General features: G+C 34.0%; 2 protein-coding genes across 2 annotated transcripts; one reads left to right on the forward strand and one right to left on the reverse strand.

Annotated features, from left to right (window-relative positions):
- Window positions 1–1134: 1134 nt before the first annotated feature.
- On the forward strand, window positions 1135–6927 carry LOC130450475 (casein kinase II subunit beta). The gene is made up of 6 exons (XM_056788871.1): window positions 1135–1220; window positions 1440–1515; window positions 1573–1675; window positions 2818–3009; window positions 3645–3834; window positions 4390–6927. The coding sequence occupies exons 2-6, from the start codon at window positions 1444–1446 to the stop codon at window positions 4496–4498; spliced, it is 666 nt and encodes a 221-aa protein (XP_056644849.1). The 5' UTR covers window positions 1135–1220; window positions 1440–1443; the 3' UTR covers window positions 4499–6927.
- A 2815-nt stretch (window positions 6928–9742) lies between these two features.
- Window positions 9743–21858, reverse strand: LOC130450472 (nonsense-mediated mRNA decay factor SMG7-like). The gene is made up of 12 exons (XM_056788861.1): window positions 21667–21858; window positions 21395–21611; window positions 21066–21343; window positions 20637–20822; window positions 20197–20576; window positions 19454–19597; window positions 19183–19375; window positions 19000–19127; window positions 15386–15597; window positions 14732–15329; window positions 10372–10601; window positions 9743–10309 (listed from the first exon to the last, which is right to left on the reverse strand). The coding sequence occupies exons 1-12, from the start codon at window positions 21705–21707 to the stop codon at window positions 10073–10075; spliced, it is 2844 nt and encodes a 947-aa protein (XP_056644839.1). The 5' UTR covers window positions 21708–21858; the 3' UTR covers window positions 9743–10072.
- Window positions 21859–21897: the final 39 nt, after the last annotated feature.

Genomic DNA, 21897 nt, shown 5'->3' on the forward strand with positions numbered 1-21897 from the left:
TCTAAATCAAATACGTGAATAATGTGGCTACTTATCCGATCGTCAGGTTAATTTGTTCGTATTAATCCGATCATGAACGATATGTTCAGAAAGTAATCCGAATCACGTTCACGTTAAATAGAGAATTGAACGCCACGTTCGAAAGCGATTTGGATTAGGATCAGAAATCAACTGATAAGTGATATGACTCGGAGTTTAAGTTAGAATAGATATTAATTTCAATTTCTTTTTTAATAATAATTGTAGTTAAAGGTATTGTAAGACTTTAGCAGCTTTATTTATCAACAAAGTATGTATGTTAAAAAATCAAATATTCGGTTATACGGAGCATTATACAGAACTAATTATCCAAATGTGACAGACGTCACTGTTTAATATGAAATATCGAATATTATTAGTAGAATTAACCACTTTTGGGACAAAATTAGGGTTATGAGGTTTATTATCGAATAATTAGAATTTCTTTCGAGAATAGTTGATCATTATAACACAAAAAACTTGATAAAATACGAATAAAAAAACTGGATTTTATCTAGCTATCTCTCTCTGAAACAACAGATTTATCTACTACACATATTAATCAAACCGAAATATTTTTCTTTTGAAATATTATTACTCATCGTAATACATTTTCTCAGAATGTTTCCTAATTGAAAATTCGAAATACATTCATATAAATGAGGATATTTATTCTAAACCAGACTTCAAAACAAGGTCGTTTACCTTTTTAATATTTCTATAACATAACCGTCAAAAGATTAACGTTAATCCGTACTATTAGACATACACAAAATTTATCGAAAATATAAAATACAAAGTTGTTATTTAACTTGGCTGTCAAAAATTATTTGTTGAGTATATATCGTAAACAATAGAAAAAAAATATGTACCTGGTATACATCAAATCCATGCATTATTTGTCATTCAAATTCGTAATTTAAAAATTCGAGGTAAACCTTCATTCAAATAAAACAATCAAATGATTAATTAAATATTATGACATGCAAGAAGTCGTATTGATATTTTTAACATCAAATTATTTATTATCATAGTTAAACCGCCATTAAAACTTAATACGTAATTTGGAGTTTGTGTTGGACATGTTTTAAATTTGCCTCTTAAATTTTAGTACACCGCTTCGAGCTGTAGATGACTGTCTAGTCGATTTCCTTTCGCGTAGATGAAGTTAACGTAAGCGTGGCTAATCAAGGTACAAAGAGGTAATTTTTCTTCAAATTCATAAATTCTGTATATTCTGGTGCAATATTTACTATTTTAATTTAATCACAAGATATCGATCTTCGTATGTGTAAAAATAAAGATGTTATAAATTCGAGGTAATAGAAGAAAATCGTGTTTAAACACAGGAGTTGCAACACCCATTTTAAGAAAAACATTTATGTTTGCACTATACAATAATTGTATTTCTTTTTTTATAGAAAAATGAGCAGCTCAGAGGAGGTATCGTGGATTTCGTGGTTTTGTGGATTACGAGGAAATGAATTTTTTTGCGAGGTTTGTAATAATACGAATAAACCGAGAGAAATTTATTTAATTTTTATTTTTTTTCAGGTTGACGAAGATTATATACAGGATAAATTCAATCTTACAGGATTAAATGAACAAGTGCCACATTATAGACAAGCTTTAGATATGATTTTAGATTTGGAACCAGGTTAGTTTTTATAATTTTATTTGAAATAGTGATACCCCTCTAGGATGCAATTGCAGCCAATAGTTAATTATATTTCTCGATAATAATTGATAATCATGTGATATTTAAACGGAGAATTATTAATTTTAAGTGAAATTGCGTTTTAATTTTTATTCAAGTGTTTTAATTTAATGGATTATCGTTTTAGAACATTTTCGTTTGTTCTAGAACATTTTAAACTAAACTATGACTTTTTAATTATCTCTTGAATTGTTTTGTATCATTCTGGAACATTATAAAATTTTCCAATTGACTGAGACTCGGTTTTAGATGATTTTTGAGAAAAATTAACTTCTTTATTGTTATAGAACATTTTAGTTTGTTCTAGAACATTGTAAACGAGATTATATCGTTTTTAGTACATTTTAAATCGTTCTATATCATTCTAGAACATTTTTGTTTGTTCTAGAGCATTTTAAACTAAACTATGACTGTTTTATTATCTTTTGTATTATTCTGAATCGTTCTAGAACATTATAAAATGTCCCAGTTAACTTTGAGTCACTTTTATATGGTTTTTGAATAAGTTAGAATCTTCTAGACCTTTGCAGAACATCCAGGATCGTTCTTTATTGTTTTAGAACTAAACTATGACTTTCTAGAACATTATAAAACGTTCTAGTAAGCTCTGAGTCCCTTTCACATGGTTTTTGAAAAAGTTACAATCTTCTAGACTGTTCAAGAACATCCAGGATCGTTTATATCGTTTTTAATACCTTTTACATTGTTCTGTATCATTTTGGAATATTTTATAACATTCTACTTAATTCTGCATCATTTTTAGATAATTTTAAACCAATTTAAAGTTTTTCAGAACGTTTTTAGATTATTTGGGATTGGTCTTTATTGTTTTAGAGCATTTTCATTTGTTCTAGAACATTGTGAACTAAACTTTGACTTTTTTAATATCTTTTACATTGTTCTGCATCATTCAAGAAGATTATATAACATTCTAGTTAACTCTGAAGCAGTTTTAGATGGATTTTCAAAAAAATTCTCTTCTAGACCGTTCCAGAACATCCAGGAACGTTTTTTATTGTTTTAGAACATTTTAGTTTGTTCTAGAATATTTAGTAACGTTTTAATTGAATGAAATGTTTTAGACGACGAATTAGATGATAATCCAAACCAATCTGACTTAATCGAACAGGCTGCAGAAATGCTTTACGGTTTGATTCATGCTAGGTATATATTAACGAATCGAGGTATCGCCCAAATGATAGAAAAATATCAATCTGGAGATTTCGGTTATTGTCCTAGAGTTTATTGTGAATCACAGCCTATGTTACCCTTAGGTGAGTGTTTATTTACTTGAATATTCACTTTTTATGAAGTTCTTTTTATGCATTTGTGTTTATAATGTTGTAAAATATTTTTTTTCAATTTTTTATTTGATTATTCTAATCTGTAGCTATACTGTGGGCTTTCCTTCGTAATTTATTTAGATTGAGACTAGTATTCATCCGTTTAAGCCCAAATTAATTATTTATTGCTATGAGTGATCATCAAAATACCTTTTTGGTGTAGATTTTTCACCATATCTGAGCATGTGGTGCAAATGCGGTTGATTTAACAACAATTGGCAACCAAAGATGCATCCTGCCACTAAAATCTGACGCAATCGAGTGAAACATTAAATTTATTGTGAAGTTCTATTGGAATTGATACTCTTACTGCACTTTATCGTCTGAAGGAAATATTTAATAGAAAAGATCAACCAGGAAACGGAAAGTTATTCGTCTGGTCTTCCAGAAACACAAATTGAGATAGAAAAATTCGAGTTACATAAAGAAAAATGAGAAAAATTTGAAAGGAATTAAAGGAATTGAGATTTAGACAACATCTATTGAGTTATCTCAATCGCAATTAAATTTTTTAAAAGGAAATTGAATGGATTGAAAAAATTTGATCGCTCGGTGTGTGATTTTAGGTTTATCTGATGTCCCGGGTGAGGCTATGGTAAAATCTTACTGTCCAAAATGTATGGACGTATATACACCAAAATCATCTAGACATCACCATACGGACGGTGCTTATTTTGGTACTGGTTTTCCTCATATGTTATTTATGGTACATCCTGAATATAGACCTAAACGTCCTACGAATCAATTTGTTCCTAGGTAAGTTGAAACATTTAAATACCGAATAGTTTATTACATTTAAAACGACATCCGTGTATTTCTTTACATGTTTCGTGATAAATTTTTGAAGAATTTTGGATTTGAATTGAAATTCAAACATTTCATCAATATATTCTTAAAAAAAAGGAATTATTTACTTCTAATATTGTTGTCGGTCTCAAATTGATGATTAAATATGTTCGATCGGTGCAGTTTATCTGTTCCTTCATGATCTGAGTCCTTGTTATCGCCATCACCTCTTAAAATAGCATTGAAACCTCATTTTTCAGTTTAATAAATAGGACTAGATCCTTCCGGAGCTGTGATAGCCTTAAAATCCATTCTAGATGATTAAATTTCACTTTTCTCAGTTTGTGCAGTTTATCCATTTCCACAAAAACCAGTTTATGTCAATTCCAAACCACTACTTCCTCAAAATGGCATTTTTAGGCTCAAAAAAGGAAATTAGATCCCGTTTAATTGTAAATATCAAACGAAATGATTATTTTTTGCTTATTCAGTGCAGATTTACGTGTAATTATCGATGGTTTTCAGGTTATTCGGCTTCAAAATTCATCCTCTGGCATATCAGCTTCAGCAACAAGCTGCCTCGACGTTCAAGACCCCATTGAGGACTCTCAACTTCAACAACGGCAAACGTTGAAAACCAAAATCTTGAACACTTATTAAATTATAACCGAGTGGTCTGTACAATATAGTTTAAATGGTTTTTTGTTTGAAGGAATTACATTTTTCTGTTGAGTGTTTTACTTGTTTTCTAGTTAATGTATTATTTTTTTTCGTAAGTGTACGTTGAACATTCTCGCAATATCATTTCCAATAAACTGTACAGTAAACGAGATATATTCCTTCAGTGATGGTAAAATTTTGCAGTTTTACTAGAAATTAGGTAAATTTTCACCGGTTTAAATACACTGAAAAAAATATGTGGTGCTACTCGATGAATATTGGAAGATATTGATGCCCGGATAATATTTTTTTGAACCTACGATGACAATTTTTGGTTTTCGATACATGTTATCTTCTCTCCGGTAAAACACATCCATTTTGGCGTATTTTTTTTCACCGAAACTCCAATTCTAGTTCTCCAATTTGATTTCTGGATTCGAAACTAAATTTTAGCTCTCTAATTCTAGTTTTTGTTCCATTTCTGGATGCAATAGTATATCATTCTCAATACTAGCTCTTACTGCTTGGTCCTTTTGTGATTTCGGGATGCAGTATTGAAAATTCAGCAAGTTCATACCTTTTAGACTGTTATAAAGGTCTAGAACTCACTTCTAGCTCTCATAGTTTGATCCTTTTCGATATACGGATGCAATATCAAGAATTCAGAACTCTGAGAGCTGCTAAGTTGACATTAAATTCAATTCAAGTTCATAATGGTTATTCCTCTTTTATATCTGGATGCAGTTTCCAGAATTCAGGACCTTGAGAGTTCCTATGTTGTCATTTGGGTCAATTTAATTGAGAATTCAGCAAATTTGGAGCCGATGCATAATCATTATGGTATCTAGCTCAATTTTATTTCATCCCCTTCCATTTTCTAACGCAGTAATCACATTTTGGAACCTATAAAGCTTCTAATTTGTCATTTGGGTCAATTTAATTGAGAATTCAGCAAATTTGGAGCCGATGCATCATCATTATGGTATCTAGCTCAATTTTATTTCATCCCCTTCCATTTTCTAACGCAGTAATCACATTTTGGAACCTATAAAGCTTCTAATTTGTCATTTGGGTCAATTTAATTGAGAATTCAGCAAATTTGGAGCCGATGCATCATCATTATGGTATCTAGCTCAATTTTATTTCATCCCCTTCCATTTTCTAACGCAGTAATCACATTTTGGAGCCTATAAAGCTTCTAATTTGTCATTTGGGTCAATTTAATTGAGAATTCAGCAAATTTGGAGCCAATGCATAATCATTATGGTATCTAGCTCAATTTTATTTCATCCCCTTCCATTTTCTAACGCAGTAATCACATTTTGGAACCTATAAAGCTTCTAATTTGTCATTTGGGTCAATTTAATTGAGAATTCAGCAAATTTGGAGCCGATGCATCATCATTATGGTATCTAGCTCAATTTTATTTCATCCCCTTCCATTTTCTAACGCAGTAATCACATTTTGGAGCCTATAAAGCTTCTAATTTGTCATTTGGGTCAATTTAATTGAGAATTCAGCAAATTTGGAGCCGATGCATCATCATTATGGTATCTAGCTAAATTTTATTTCATATCCTTCCATTTTCTAACACTGTAATCACATTTTGGAACCTATAAAGCTTCTAATTTGTCATTTGGGTCAATTTAATTGAGAATTCAGCAAATTTGGAGCCGATGCATAATCATTATGGTATCTAGCTCAATTTTATTTCATCCCCTTCCATTTTCTAACGCAGTAATCACATTTTGGAACCTATAAAGCTTCTAATTTGTCATTTGGGTCAATTTAATTGAGAATTCAGCAAATTTGGAGCCGATGCATCATCATTATGGTATCTAGCTCAATTTTATTTCATCCCCTTCCATTTTCTAACGCAGTAATCACATTTTGGAACCTATAAAGCTTCTAATTTGTCATTTGGGTCAATTTAATTGAGAATTCAGCAAATTTGGAGCCGATGCATAATCATTATCGACCGATAAACAAATATAGCCAGTGCTTCGGTTAGAATGCATTTAAACTTAAATCTGACTCAGATTGTGATCGTAAAATAATAAATGTGCTTCGTTGGTCTTATATTTCGGTGGGAAATCGAAGTTACCAACAGTCTCTGATCTAATTTCTAGTAAAATTTCAAAGCTTTTCAATGATAAAAAAATTCCATCGGACAAAACAAAATAGACCAGCCGAAATTATTTTTTTAATAGGTAGAATTTAGTATAATTATTTATGTTTGTTACGAGCTACCTTGTTCTCAATATACAGAGTGTTTCACTATTACGTACCGCGACGTGTGTTAATAGCAAATCTGTTTTCCGACGATTATTTTTGTTTGAATAGGTCAATTGATATTGGATAGCTCTGTAAGAAATTTTAAGTTTAAGTAAATTATACACTGAACTGATTTTTTTTCCCCTAAAATCCTTCATTATCCTTGGTGCGGATGTGTTTCGAAGGACGAATTTTCCAGTATAACTGAAACTGTGACGAGATCGTATAGGTTAGGATATTCTTCTTTTTTACAATTTTGTTTAGATGGTTATACAGCTACCAGAACCACAGCAAAATGACAAGGAAATGAACAAGACATTTATAAAGGATTATATATATACATTTTTGGGAAAAATTGAGTCAAAAGGTCCTTAAAGACTTCGTTAATCGATATTTCGATACGTTTTCATTGTAATTTACGAAACTATCGGTTATATCCTAACAATTACACAATCTGGTCCTTCGAGCCTTCATTATACCCGGCTCGAAGGACCAAAAAGTGTAATTTTCGGTGTAAGGATATTATACAGGATGTTTTAACCGCAGAACCGCGGCAGGATGACAAGGAAATGAACAAGGCATGCATAAAGGATAATATATTTACATTTTTGGGAAAAATTGATTCAAAAGGTCCTTAAAGACTTCGTTAATCGATATTTCGATACGTTTTCATTGGAATTTACGAAACTATCGGTTATATCTTAACAATTACACAATCTGGTCTTTCGAGCCTTCATTATACCCGGCTCGAAGGACCAAAAAGTATAATTTTCGTTGTAAGGATATTATACAGGATGTTTTAACCGCAGAACCGCGGCAGGATGACAAGGAAATGAACAAGACATGCATAAAGGATAATATATTTACATTTTTGGGAAAAATTGATTCAAAAGGTCCTTAAAGACTTCGTTAATCGATATTTCGATACGTTTTCATTGGAATTTACGAAACTATCGGTTATATCTTAACAATTACACAATCTGGTCCTTCGAGCCTTCATTATACCCGGCTCGAAGGACCAAAAAGTGTAATTTTCGTTGTAAGGATATTATACAGGATGTTTTAACCGCAGAACCGCGGCAGGATGACAAGGAAATGAACAAGACATTCATAAAGGATAATATATTTACATTTTTGGGGAAAATTGATTCAAAAGGTCCTTAAAGACTTCGTTAATCAATATTTCGATACGTTTTCATTGTAATTTACGAAACTATCGGTTATATCCTAACAATTACACAATCTGGTCCTTCGAGCCTTCATTATACCCGGCTCGAAGGACCAAAAAGTGTTTTTTTCTGTGTAAGGATATTATACAGGATGTTTTAACCGCGGAACCACGGCAAAATGACAAGGAAATGAACAAGACATTCATAAAGGATAATATATTTACATTTTTGGGGAAAATTGATTCAAAAGGTCCTTAAAGACTTCGTTAATCGATATTTCGATACGTTTTCATTGGAATTTATAAAACTATCGGTTATATCCTAACAATTACAAAATCTGGTCCTTCGAGCCTTCATTATACCCGGCTCGAAGGACCAAAAAGTGTAATTTTCGTTGTAAGGATATTATACAGGATGTTTTAACCGCGGAACCACGGCAAAATGACAAGGAAATGAACAAGACATTCATAAAGGATAATATATTTACATTTTTGGGGAAAATTGATTCAAAAGGTCCTTAAAGACTTCGTTAATCGATATTTCGATACGTTTTCATTGGAATTTATAAAACTATCGGTTATATCCTAACAATTACACAATCTGGTCCTTCGAGCCTTCATTATACCCGGCTCGAAGGACCAAAAAGTGTAATTTTCGTTGTAAGGATATTATACAGGATGTTTTAACCGCGGAACCACGGCAAAATGACAAGGAAATGAACAAGACATTCATAAAGGATAATATATTTACATTTTTGGGAAAAATTGATTCAAAAGGTCCTTAAAGACTTCGTTAATCGATATTTCGATACGTTTTCATTGGAATTTACGAAACTATCGGTTATATCCTAACAATTACACAATCTGGTCCTTCGAGCCTTCATTATACCCGGCTCGAAGGACCAAAAAGTGTAATTTTCGTTGTAAGGATATTATACAGGATGTTTTAGCCGCAGAACCGCGGCAGGATGACAAGGAATCAAGACATTCATAAAGGATAATATATTTACATTTTTGGGAAACATTGATTCAAAAGGTCCTTAAAGACTTCGTTAATCGATATTTCGATACATTTTCATCGGAATTTACGAAACTATCGGTTATATCCTAACAATTACACAATCTGGTCCTTCGAGCCTTCATTATACCCGGCTCGAAGGACCAAAAAGTGTTTTTTTCGGTGTAAGGATATTATACAGGATGTTTTAACCGCGGAACCACGGCAAAATGACAAGGAAATGAACAAGACATTCATAAAGGATAATATATTTACATTTTTGGGAAAAATTGAGTCAAAAGGTCCTTAAAGACTTCGTTAATCGATATTTCGATACGTTTTCATTGGAATTTACGAAACTATCGGTTATATCCTAACAATTACACAATCTGGTCCTTCGAGCCTTCATTATACCCGGCTCGAAGGACCAAAAAGTGTAATTTTCGTTGTAAGGATATTATACAGGATGTTTTAGCCGCAGAACCGCGGCAGGATGACAAGGAAATGAACAAGACATTCATAAAGGATAATATATTTACATTTTTGGGAAACATTGATTCAAAAGGTCCTTAAACACTTCGTTAATCGATATTTCGATACATTTTCATCGGAATTTACGAAACTATCGGTTATATCTTAACAATTACACAATCTGGTCTTTCGAGCCTTCATTATACCCGGCTCGAAGGACCAAAAAGTGTAATTTTCGTTGTAAGGATATTATACAGGATGTTTTAACCGCAGAACCGCGGCAGGATGACAAGGAAATGAACAAGACATGCATAAAGGATAATATATTCAAACTTTTAGATCGTTTCGATCGAAAACTATTATAGAAAAAAAATCAATACACGGATAGTTTTTAATAAAACTTACTCGACAATTCAAAACGTAATAACCACAATTTTTGCGACAATAAGAAAAGTTCAATTACATTTTAATATTTCGGAAGGTTTTCCTTTGTAGTAATCCGACAATTTCCCATTAATTATACGGAAAATGAGTGACCCGATCGGTCCGGTCTCTCCGTTTTTATTGCTCTCGGTTTCAAAGTATTGTCTCGATCCGTTCCCGTCGAACATCTCCCGATACAATCGAATTTCCGTTATCTACAAGTCGTTCTTCGACAACTGGCTCTGTTGCTCTAATAATTGAGCCAACGATTTCGGACCTTGCCCGCTGAACAGCGACTGCTGAGGCAATCGACTCAAACTATTATTATCCGCCGACTTGGTCCTCAACTGACCGGGCAAATTGGGCGTCCAGCTGTTATTAAACAAAGAATACCCCGGAGTAGCGTTCTGATTTTGGACGAACGGCGGTTCCTTCTGCGTCGGCGGGGGCGGCTGCAAAACAACAAAAAAAAAACTCCAAAATCGTCGATTAACAAATTAATGTCTCCACGTACCTGATTGACGTTGGGTAATCTGGCGACTCCGACTCCCCCCGGGGGTCCGACGGGTGCGCCGGGCATGGTGGCCTCCTTCAGCATGGCTTGTCTCACCGACATACCTTGACAGGACGAATTTTCAAACGTCAAATTGTTACCGTCGCTCATGAAGTTGCCCAAGTAACTGTTCCACGGCGATCCGAAGACATCTCCGCCGTTGGATTGGTTGTTCGATTTATTATTCATACCTTGAAAAGATTTTTGTTAAAAATAGATCTCGAACACCACAATTAACAACTAAAAACTACGCAAACTGATTTATAACCGCCCCCTGTAAACCCGAATCGCTCTTATTTAATCTCCCAAAGTCTTTTAGTCCGCCCCACATCCCTTTCAATAACCAGATCTAACACCGTGTCGTTTCCGACCGTAGTTATTGGAAATTCCCTATATTTTTCGATCTCCCCTCGTATAATTAAAGCGAACGGTTTCAATTCTCGTTATAACCACCCCCTGTAACCCCGAATCGCTCTTATATAGCGAGTTTTTTACTTATACGGTCTTTTTGTCCGCCCTTATCCACCTCAAGCGCCAGATTTAACACCGTGTGATTTCTAATTCCACCAACGAATGGAAAATATGCTAAAAAATTATTCGAGAACTAATCGTGATGTTGGGAAGACCGTGAGGGGTTGAACAAGAACTATTTTGAAAAAAGGGGTGAGTACCTTACAGTAATTTCAAGGTTATTTCCGACTGTACGTTAATTAATTTTTAAAAATAGCAAGTTGAAGTACTAGAAAAAGAAATTCCCCCCCAAAAAACTTGTGTTTGAAATACTTTTCGGCTTAAACCAACACTAATTGGTCCTTCGAGCCGGGTATACCCGGCTCGAAGGACCAGACAACGTAATTGTTGATATAGTGATATAAAACGGTGTTTTTAATCCGTGAAACCATTTTTACGGTTTAAAAAACGGAAATGGACATTCGTAAAGGAAAATAAATTGAAATTTTTAGATGATTTTCAGCTAAATTGAACTAAGAAAATTCATTCATCGGTATTTCAATCTGTTTAGATTCGAATTTCTGAAATTATTGGCAATATTAATACCGATTTCTAACAATTACGTTATTTGGTCCTTCGAGTCGGGTATAATTAAGGCTCGAAGGACCAGATAATGTAAATCTTAGAATATAACCGATAGTTTCGTTAATATCGACGGAAACGTATGGAAATCTCGATAAATGATGTTTTCAAGGACGTTTCGGTTCAATTTTGATCAAATTACACTGTTTGGTCCTTCGAGTCGGGTATAATTAAGGCTCGAAGGACCAGATAATGTAAATCTTAGAATATAACCGATAGTTTCGTTAATATCGACGGAAACGTACGGAAATATCGATAAATGATGTTTTCAAGGACGTTTCGGTTCAATTTTGATCAAATTACATTATTTGGTCCTTCGAGTCGGGTATAATTAAGGCTCGAAGGACCAGATAATGTAAATGTTAGAATAAAACCGATAGTTTCGTTAATATCGACGGAAACGTACGGAAATATCGATAAATGATGTTTTCAAGGACGTTTCGGTTCAATTTTGATCAAATTACACTGTTTGGTCCTTCGAGTCGGGTATAATTAAGGCTCGAAGGACCAGATAATGTAAATCTTAGAATATAACCGATAGTTTCGTTAATATCGACGGAAACGTACGGAAATATCGATAAATGATGTTTTCAAGGACGTTTCGGTTCAATTTTGATCAAATTACATTATTTGGTCCTTCGAGTCGGGTATAATTAAGGCTCGAAGGACCAGATAATGTAAATGTTAGAATAAAACCGATAGTTTCGTTAATATCGACGGAAACGTACGGAAATATCGATAAATGATGTTTTCAAGGACGTTTCGGTTCAATTTTGATCAAATTACACTGTTTGGTCCTTCGAGTCGGGTATAATTAAGGCTCGAAGGACCAGATAATGTAAATCTTAGAATATAACCGATAGTTTCGTTAATATCGACGGAAACGTACGGAAATATCGATAAATGATGTTTTCAAGGACGTTTCGGTTCAATTTTGATCAAATTACATTATTTGGTCCTTCGAGTCGGGTATAATTAAGGCTCGAAGGACCAGATAATGTAAATGTTAGAATAAAACCGATAGTTTCGTTAATATCGACGGAAACGTATGAAAATATCGATAAATGAAGTTTTCGAGGACGTTTCGGTTCAATTTTGATCAAATTACATTATTTGGTCCTTCGAGCCGGGTATAATTAAGTCTCGAAGGACCAGATAATGTAAATGTTAGAATAAAACCGATAGTTTCGTTAATATCGACGGAAACGTATGAAAATATCGATAAATGAAGTTTTCGAGGACGTTTCGGTTCAATTTTGATCAAATTACATTATTTGGTCCTTCGAGCCGGGTATAATTAAGTCTCGAAGGACCAGATAATGTAAATGTTAGAATAAAACCGATAGTTTCGTTAATATCGACGGAAACGTACGGAAATATCGATAAATGAAGTTTTTAAGGACGTTTCGGTTCAATTTTGATCAAATTACATTATTTGGTCCTTCGAGTCGGGTATAATTAAGGCTCGAAGGACCAGATAATGTAAATGTTAGAATAAAACCGATAGTTTCGTTAATATCGACGGAAACGTATGGAAATCTCGATAAATGAAGTTTTCGAGGACGTTTCGGTTCAATTTTGATCAAATTACACTGTTTGGTCCTTAGAGTCGGGTATAATTAAGGCTCGAAGGACCAGATAATGTAAATGTTAGAATATAACCGATAGTTTCGTGAATATCGACGGAAACGTATGGAAATATCGATAAATGAAGTTTTCGAGGACATTTCGGTTCAATTTTGATCAAATTACACTGTTTGGTCCTTCCAGTCGGGTATAATTAAGGCTCGAAGGACCAGATAATGTAAATGTTAGAATATAACCGATAGTTTCGTGAATATCGACGGAAACGTATGAAAATATCGATAAATGAAGTTTTCGAGGACATTTCGGTTCAATTTTGATCAAATTACACTGTTTGGTCCTTCCAGTCGGGTATAATTAAGGCTCGAAGGACCAGATAATGTAAATGTTAGAATATAACCGATAGTTTCGTGAATATCGACGGAAACGTATGGAAATATCGATAAATGAAGTTTTCGAGGACGTTTCGGTTCAATTTTGATCAAATTACACTGTTTGGTCCTTCGAGTCGGGTATAATTAAGGCTCGAAGGACCAGATAATGTAAATGTTAGAATATAACCGATAGTTTCGTGAATATCGACGGAAACGTATGGAAATATCGATAAATGAAGTTTTCGAGGACATTTCGGTTCAATTTTGATCAAATTACACTGTTTGGTCCTTCGAGTCGGGTATAATTAAGTCTCGAAGGACCAGATAATGTAAATGTTAGAATAAAACCGATAGTTTCGTTAATATCGACGGAAACGTATGGAAATCTCGATAAATGAAGTTTTTAAGGACGTTTCGGTTCAATTTTGATCAAATTACATTATTTGGTCCTTCGAGTCGGGTATAATTAAGGCTCGAAGGACCAGATAATGTAAATGTTAGAATAAAACCGATAGTTTCGTTAATATCGACGGAAACGTATGGAAATCTCGATAAATGAAGTTTTCGAGGACGTTTCGGTTCAATTTTGATCAAATTACACTGTTTGGTCCTTAGAGTCGGGTATAATTAAGGCTCGAAGGACCAGATAATGTAAATGTTAGAATATAACCGATAGTTTCGTGAATATCGACGGAAACGTATGGAAATATCGATAAATGGAGTTTTCGAGGACATTTCTGTTCAATTTTGATCAAATTACACTGTTTGGTCCTTCCAGTCGGGTATAATTAAGGCTCGAAGGACCAGATAATGTAAATCTTAGAATCTAACCGATAGTTTCGTTAATATCGACGGAAACGTATGAAAATATCGATAAATGAAGTTTTCGAGGACATTTCGGTTCAATTTTGATCAAATTACACTGTTTGGTCCTTCCAGTCGGGTATAATTAAGGCTCGAAGGACCAGATAATGTAAATCTTAGAATCTAACCGATAGTTTCGTTAATATCGACGGAAACGTATGAAAATATCGATAAATGAAGTTTTCGAGGACATTTCGGTTCAATTTTGATCAAAATTATCTAAAAATTTAAATATATTGTCCTTAATAAATGACTGTTCATTATTTTTGAACTAAAAAAAATGTTTTACGGATTAAAAACACAGTTTTATACTAATATATCAAGAATCGTATCGATCGGTCCTTCGAGCCGGGTATACCCGGCTCGAAGGACCAGACCAGACCAGACCAGACACCGAATCAAACTACCTTGTATGTAATTGGTCGATGCGTTATTAGAAAACGAAGGCGGGTAATTCAACTGGTAATCCGTCCGATAATTATTCTGCTGCGACTGTTGATTGTTCTGCCACCAATTGGGGTTGGGCATGGGGGGTACGTCTTCCCTTTTCCAAGTATTAAAAGGATGCGATGGGGGGAAAGAGACGTTCTGGAAAGGCGCCGTTGGGAAAGAATTCTGTTGTTGTTGTTGGTAACCGAGCGGTTTTTGGTTCAATGGAGGCGGCGGTACGACGGTTTTATTATTTTGGAAACTATTTTGATACGGCGGCGGCATTATCTGTACCCCCATGTTGGGTGGTATACCGGGTTCCTTTTTCTGGTATTGGTAATTGTTGTCGTTCATCTGCATGTTGGGCATGTTTCTCAGAGCCGTCAAATAATCCGGTTGGGCAGCCGGGGGCGGCATCGGAAACGACTGGATGGTTTGGTTGAAGTTTTGCGTCCTAATCGGCAGATTGAACGGTTGATTTTGGGTGGAAGCGGGCGGCGGAGGCGGCGGTTTCGATTGTATCTGGTCGAATTTCACGGTTTTGTCCGTATCGGTATCGTCCACGATGAACTTAACCTGCAATTTAATCGGAAATTATTGAATTTGGTTGGAAAATTTTTGGATGTACTCACCTGTTTGCTACTCTCTTCCATTTTTTTGAAAATCGATTGCAAGGCGACGTTTTGTTTGCCCCTTTTGTTTTTGGCGGCGTCCGCTTTGAGAGTTATGGGGTTGAAGTTTCCGGGGGGCGTTTCCGCTGTGGCGTTACTCAACATTTCCCTTTCTTCTCGCGATTTTTCCAAAGAACCCTGCGGTTTGAGGATACCAGCTTTTTTTTCCAAACCTGAAGTGTTTTATAATCAAATTTCTCATTTTTCGAAAGTTTTTTTTCTCTATAATTTTCATTATTTTCAACATTTTTTCATGATTTTTGATTATTTGCAGCCAAAAGTCCCAAAGTTTTAAATCTGGCGAGTAGCGTGTTTTTCAAGTCTCTATTTTTCTTGGCTAAGCTACCAAATAGTCAATATCTTTTTCAAAGGAATAAGTTTGTTTATTTTTTGCACATTTCGATCTATTTTTGAGGTTAAGGAGCGTTCAAATCGTTCCTCATTTGATTTTTGAGGTTAAAGGACGTTCCAATGGTTCCTCATTACGTTTTTAAGGTTGAATGACATTCTAATCACTCCTCCATAGGTTATTGAGGTTAAAGGACATTTCAACCGTGTCTTTTTGGGTTTTTTAAGGTTAAAGATCGTTCTAACCGTGTCCTTTTGGGTTTTTTAAGGTTAAAGAACGTTCTAACCGTGTCCTTTTGGGTTTTTTAGGTTAAAGATCATTAAAACCGTGTCTTTTTGGGTTTTTTAAGGTTAAAGATCGATCTAACCGTTCTTAATTAGGTTTTTAAGGTTGAAGAACGTTCTAACCGTACTTTTTTGGGTTTTTTAAGGTTAAAGATCGTTCTAACCGTGTCCTTTTGGGTTTTTTAAGGCTAAAGATCGTTCTAACCGTGTCCTTTTGGGTTTTTTAATGTTAAAGAACGTTCTAACCGTGTCCTTTTGGGTTTTTTAGGTTAAAGATCATTAAAACCGTGTCTTTTTGGGTTTTTTAAGGTTAAAGATCGATCTAACCGTTCTTAATTAGGTTTTTAAGGTTGAAGAACGTTCTAACCGTACTTTTTTGGGTTTTTTAAGGTTAAAGATCGTTCTAACCGTGTCCTTTTGGGTTTTTTAGGTTAAAGATCATTAAAACCGTGTCTTTTTGGGTTTTTTAAGGTTAAAGATCGATCTAACCGTTCTTAATTAGGTTTTTAAGGTTGAAGAACGTTCTAACCGTACTTTTTTGGGTTTTTTAAGGTTAAAGATCGTTCTAACCGTGTCCTTTTGGGTTTTTTAAGGTTAAAGAACGTTCTAACCGTGTCCTTTTGGGTTTTTTAGGTTAAAGATCATTAAAACCGTGTCTTTTTGGGTTTTTTAAGGTTAAAGATCGATCTAACCGTTCTTAATTAGGTTTTTAAGGTTGAAGAACGTTCTAACCGTACTTTTTTGGGTTTTTTAAGGTTAAAGATCGTTCTAACCGTGTCCTTTTGGGTTTTTTAAGGTTAAAGAACGTTCTAACCGTGTCCTTTTGGGTTTTTTAGGTTAAAGATCATTAAAACCGTGTCTTTTTGGGTTTTTTAAGGTTAAAGATCGATCTAACCGTTCTTAATTAGGTTTTTAAGGTTGAAGAACGTTCTAACCGTACTTTTTTGGGTTTTTTAAGGTTAAAGAACGTTCTAACCGTGTCCTTTTGGGTTTTTTAAGGTTAAAGAACGTTCTAACCGTGTCCTTTTGGGTTTTTTAGGTTAAAGATCATTAAAACCGTGTCTTTTTGGGTTTTTTAAGGTTAAAGATCGATCTAACCGTTCTTAATTAGGTTTTTAAGGTTGAAGAACGTTCTAACCGTACTTTTTTGGGTTTTTTAAGGTTAAAGATCGTTCTAACCGTGTCCTTTTGGGTTTTTTAAGGTTAAAGAACGTTCTAACCGTGTCCTTTTGGGTTTTTTAGGTTAAAGATCATTAAAACCGTGTCTTTTTGGGTTTTTTAAGGTTAAAGATCGATCTAACCGTTCTTAATTAGGTTTTTAAGGTTGAAGAACGTTCTAACCGTACTTTTTTGGGTTTTTTAAGGTTAAAGATCGTTCTAACCGTGTCCTTTTGGGTTTTTTAAGGTTAAAGATCATTAAAACCGTGTCTTTTTGGGTTTTTTAAGGTTAAAGATCGATCTAACCGTTCTTAATTAGGTTTTTAAGGTTGAAGAACGTTCTAACCGTGTCCTTTTGGGTTTTTTAGGTTAAAGATCATTAAAACCGTGTCTTTTTGGGTTTTTTAAGGTTAAAGATCGATCTAACCGTTCTTAATTAGGTTTTTAAGGTTGAAGAACGTTCTAACCGTACTTTTTTGGGTTTTTTAAGGTTAAAGAACGTTCTAACCGTGTCCTTTTGGGTTTTTTAAGGTTAAAGAACGTTCTAACCGTGTCCTTTTGGGTTTTTTAGGTTAAAGATCATTAAAACCGTGTCTTTTTGGGTTTTTTAAGGTTAAAGATCGATCTAACCGTTCTTAATTAGGTTTTTAAGGTTGAAGAACGTTCTAACCGTACTTTTTTGGGTTTTTTAAGGTTAAAGATCGTTCTAACCGTGTCCTTTTGGGTTTTTTAAGGTTAAAGATCATTAAAACCGTGTCTTTTTGGGTTTTTTAAGGTTAAAGATCGATCTAACCGTTCTTAATTAGGTTTTTAAGGTTGAAGAACGTTCTAACCGTGTCCTTTTGGGTTTTTTAGGTTAAAGATCATTAAAACCGTGTCTTTTTGGGTTTTTTAAGGTTAAAGATCGATCTAACCGTTCTTAATTAGGTTTTTAAGGTTGAAGAACGTTCTAACCGTACTTTTTTGGGTTTTTTAAGGTTAAAGAACGTTCTAACCGTGTCCTTTTGGGTTTTTTAAGGTTAAAGAACGTTCTAACCGTGTCCTTTTGGGTTTTTTAGGTCAAAGATCATTAAAACCGTGTCTTTTTGGGTTTTTTAAGGTTAAAGATCGTTCTAACCGCGCCTTTTTGGGTTTTTTAAGGTTAATGAATGTTCTAACCGTTCCTCAATAGGTTTTGAAGGTTAAAGAACGTTCCAATCGTTTCTTATTAGGTTTTTGAGAATTAAGGTCATACCTCTTTGGGTTTTTCAGATTAAAGGACATTCTACCGTGCCTTTTTGGTTTTTTTTTTAAGTTAAAAATCGTTCTATCCGTTCCTCAATAGGTTTTGAAGGTTAAAGAACGTTCCAATAGTTTTTTTATAGAATTTTTGAAATCAAAACACATTCCAACGACTCCTGATTGGGTTTTTGAGGTTATAGAACATTCCAACCGTTCCTTTTTGGATTTTTTTTCAAAATTAAAGAAAGTCCCGACCATTTAACGTCCTCATCTGTCTCATTTTCACTTGTTAAGTAGTCCATAACAACTTGAAAACAATCTTAGACAATATTTCATTATTGTAAATTATATTTTTTGATTACACCTCGTATATCAACGAATAAATTTGTTTTTTTCGGATAAATATATTGGAAGTTTAACCAATATGAGGCTCCATTCTCACATGTAAGGAATACTTGAAAAATGATGAGAGGTAACGGAAACTTTCTCGAATTTGATTATAGCAAAAGAGATTTGGGAATTTTTTGATACATTTTTATCAATAAAAATCACGATCGACTCACTTTTTCCGGCTGTATTTTCATAATAACCGTCCGCCACGCCGAACGACTTCATTTCCTCCAACAAATCGTTTGTCGGATCCGGTTGTATGCACACCGGTTCGAACACCGTTTCTCCGTCAACTTCGTTTCTGGAAAAAATTGCGTCGCCGGATTATTTTCACCGATACATCGCTCAATACTCACTTCAAAATCAATTTGTTCCCGTTCAAATCCAAATCGGTCAACCACAAGCTCATTTTAATTATCCGTTTCATTCTAACGCATCTTTCCATCTTCGCATCGTCCATGTCTTCTTTAAAATCGAAATCCTTGAAATTTTTACACAGGGGTAGGAACCCCTCGAGCATCTTATCTTCCGGCAATGGCACTTTCGAATCTGAAACGAGAAAAAAATTTTTTTATACAAAAAAAAATGAGGTTATGTAAAATTTTTTTTATACAAAACGCTACTTACATTTGTTGGCATTGAATCCTTTGAGATATTGCTGGACGTTATTTAATAATTTGACTAGACTCGGCCATATCTGCAATCGATTCGTGAATACTTTCTCTTTCAAAACGTCCGGATCGTTGTTAATGGAATACAGTAGGAGTTTTACTGAAAAAAAAAAAAACAATTAAGGGGGTAGTTTTATAAGATTTGGACACTTGTGTCCTCATACGAGGCCACAACTTTTGCCCCAGCTTCTCAAACTACGGATTGACGAGCTACAAACTCCAATTGTAGAATTGAGGTTATGTAAACGATTATTTTGATTTAAATTTTGTGTTTTCGATACGGAATAACAACCGGGATGCTCAATATGCAATATTCCCTGTCTGTAAACGACCACTTCATCTCCAGGTGTGTAAGAAATTGATTTACTCGTTCAAAAAGATCCATCATGTTGGTCCCCACGTTGATTTCTATTAGTGTTTATACTCCAGCATTCCCAACCCCCATAATTTCATCTACTGGTTCTTTTCCACGATTTTGATCCCCATAAACTGTTCTATTAGTGTTTCTTTCCCATAACTTTGGTCCCCATAATTTTTTGGATTCTATTATATTGCCTGAATACGTCTAATATTTTGTTGCCACACTGTATAATAGATTTTAGATTTTATTTATTGAAAAAATTTAGTTAAAAAGTGAATATATCTCTACAATAATGAACTAATAACAACTAACGATGATTTTAAATAAAAAAAACTAACCTGCTGGAAGGGCGTAATAATCCATGAGCCCCTCATCCATTTTAAGGGTATGAACTGGAACGAGGAAAGCACACAAAGATCCTGCTATCAATTCCAGAACCAATTCTCTAATTTTTTTCTCGTCACAAGTCAATTCGTCTATTTTATTCAAATCCGATCCGATGTGGTTCAAAGCGTATAAATTTATTGTAGTCATTTTAATGAGCATGTCTCTGGTGAAACTTTGGGTAGCCACAAGGGCGGTCATTACGGAATTTAAGCTTTTCACTGAAAGCTCGGCTTGTTTTAGTTCCGTACCTGTGTGAAAGTATCCGTGAGTGCATAAGAAAAGTTGAATAAACTCGTTCACCGTCATTTTCGTTTGGATTTTTTCCGAAGGACTAGAAAATAATAAAAAACCGAAATACAATAAATGTGTATATAAGTTGATAAAAAGGTACCTGTCTTTATCAATAGCGGAGCTCAAAGTACAAGATAAATTAGTCGCTGAACCTGGAAACGGATGTTTCACAGCAATTCCTCTGATATAATAAAACACAGTGGATAATTTATTCCCTTGGCTGGCTTCTAAAAGAGCCAGTTGATTGTACGGGTGACCGCTAGTTGGTGATACTAATATAGCCTGCCTAAAAACAAGTAAATTAAACTAACTAGTTGCCAGTAGTTCAAATGTCCCAAAACGAACAGTACTATAATATAATCATGGTACTTTGCAATCAATTTCTTTTGCATTGCTAAGCAGCTGAAAGTGGTTAGGTATAAAAATAGCATATATGTAAAATCTCGCTTCTCCTATTGCATGATGTGTGAATATAAAGAAAAAAGACAATTTATTATTAATATTTCATTAAAAAATCAATTATAATTACTTGTAAAAACTCTCGGCTTGTTTTCTTTGATTCCTATATCGAGCTATGTCACCCAGGTGTACTAAGCAGTATTGGCAAACGTAAAGGCAAGATGATGTCTGAGGTAAACCCGAAAGGTCAGAATTAGGAGTTGTTTGTCCAAAAACATTTCCCCTTTTACGGAAAGGTAAATCAACGTCAAATGTATTACACAATTCTTGCAATAACGTAATGTAAAAACCAGAAGCAGATTCTAAAGCCCATGTTAGAAGCGCTTGACAATCAGAACGGTGTATATTCTGAAATCAATTAAAGTTAATTAAATATTCATATAAAATCAACTTACCCACTTTTTTATCTCTTGCTTGTTCTTGTAAACTGGATATATGGTTTTTGAAACCTATATTCCATAAATCTTGTTCCACTTTTTTATCCAACGCGTATTCTAAATCAAGTACAAGTACTTGATGGTATATTGTTTGTAGTTTCTGTTGGTCTGTCCAAGCTTCGGCGTTATTTAACCAATCGTTTTTCTTCGAAACTTTTATTTTTAAATCTTCTGCTTGCCTAAAATTGAAATAAAAAATATGGTAAGAAAATATTTACAATTCTAGATTCTTACTTCAAAACTTGAACAGCTGCTTTATATCCCATATTTTTCATACAATTTACGACGAAATTTTAACTTTCTCAAAACAAATCACATTATATCGATATGGTTATTGAATCAAAGTTGTTAAATATTTTCCTAAAGACCACATATTTATTTATCAAAATTCTGGAAAATTGATATTTGTCAATTTTTTTATTCTTCTTTTTTTGAGGGTCTTTATTGCCTATTTATGAGAAGGGG

The sequence above is a fragment of the Diorhabda sublineata genome, chromosome 11 (genome assembly GCF_026230105.1).
Source record: "Diorhabda sublineata isolate icDioSubl1.1 chromosome 11, icDioSubl1.1, whole genome shotgun sequence".
Classification (NCBI taxonomy): domain Eukaryota; kingdom Metazoa; phylum Arthropoda; class Insecta; order Coleoptera; family Chrysomelidae; genus Diorhabda; species Diorhabda sublineata.

Coding starts and splice junctions, on each gene's coding strand:
- LOC130450475 (XM_056788871.1), top strand. CDS start 1,444: ATGAGCAGCTCAGAGGAGGTATCGTGGATTTCGTGGTTTTGTGGATTA. Junction 1,516..1,572: donor GAAATGAATTTTTTTGCGAG/GTTTGTAATAAT, acceptor ATTTTTTTTCAG/GTTGACGAAGATTATATACA. Junction 1,676..2,817: donor GATTTTAGATTTGGAACCAG/GTTAGTTTTTAT, acceptor GAAATGTTTTAG/ACGACGAATTAGATGATAAT.
- LOC130450472 (XM_056788861.1), bottom strand. CDS start 21,707: ATGAAAAATATGGGATATAAAGCAGCTGTTCAAGTTTTGAA. Junction 21,612..21,666: donor GCAGCTGTTCAAGTTTTGAA/GTAAGAATCTAG, acceptor TTTCAATTTTAG/GCAAGCAGAAGATTTAAAAA. Junction 19,128..19,182: donor GGGAACAAATTGATTTTGAA/GTGAGTATTGAG, acceptor AATTTTTTCCAG/AAACGAAGTTGACGGAGAAA.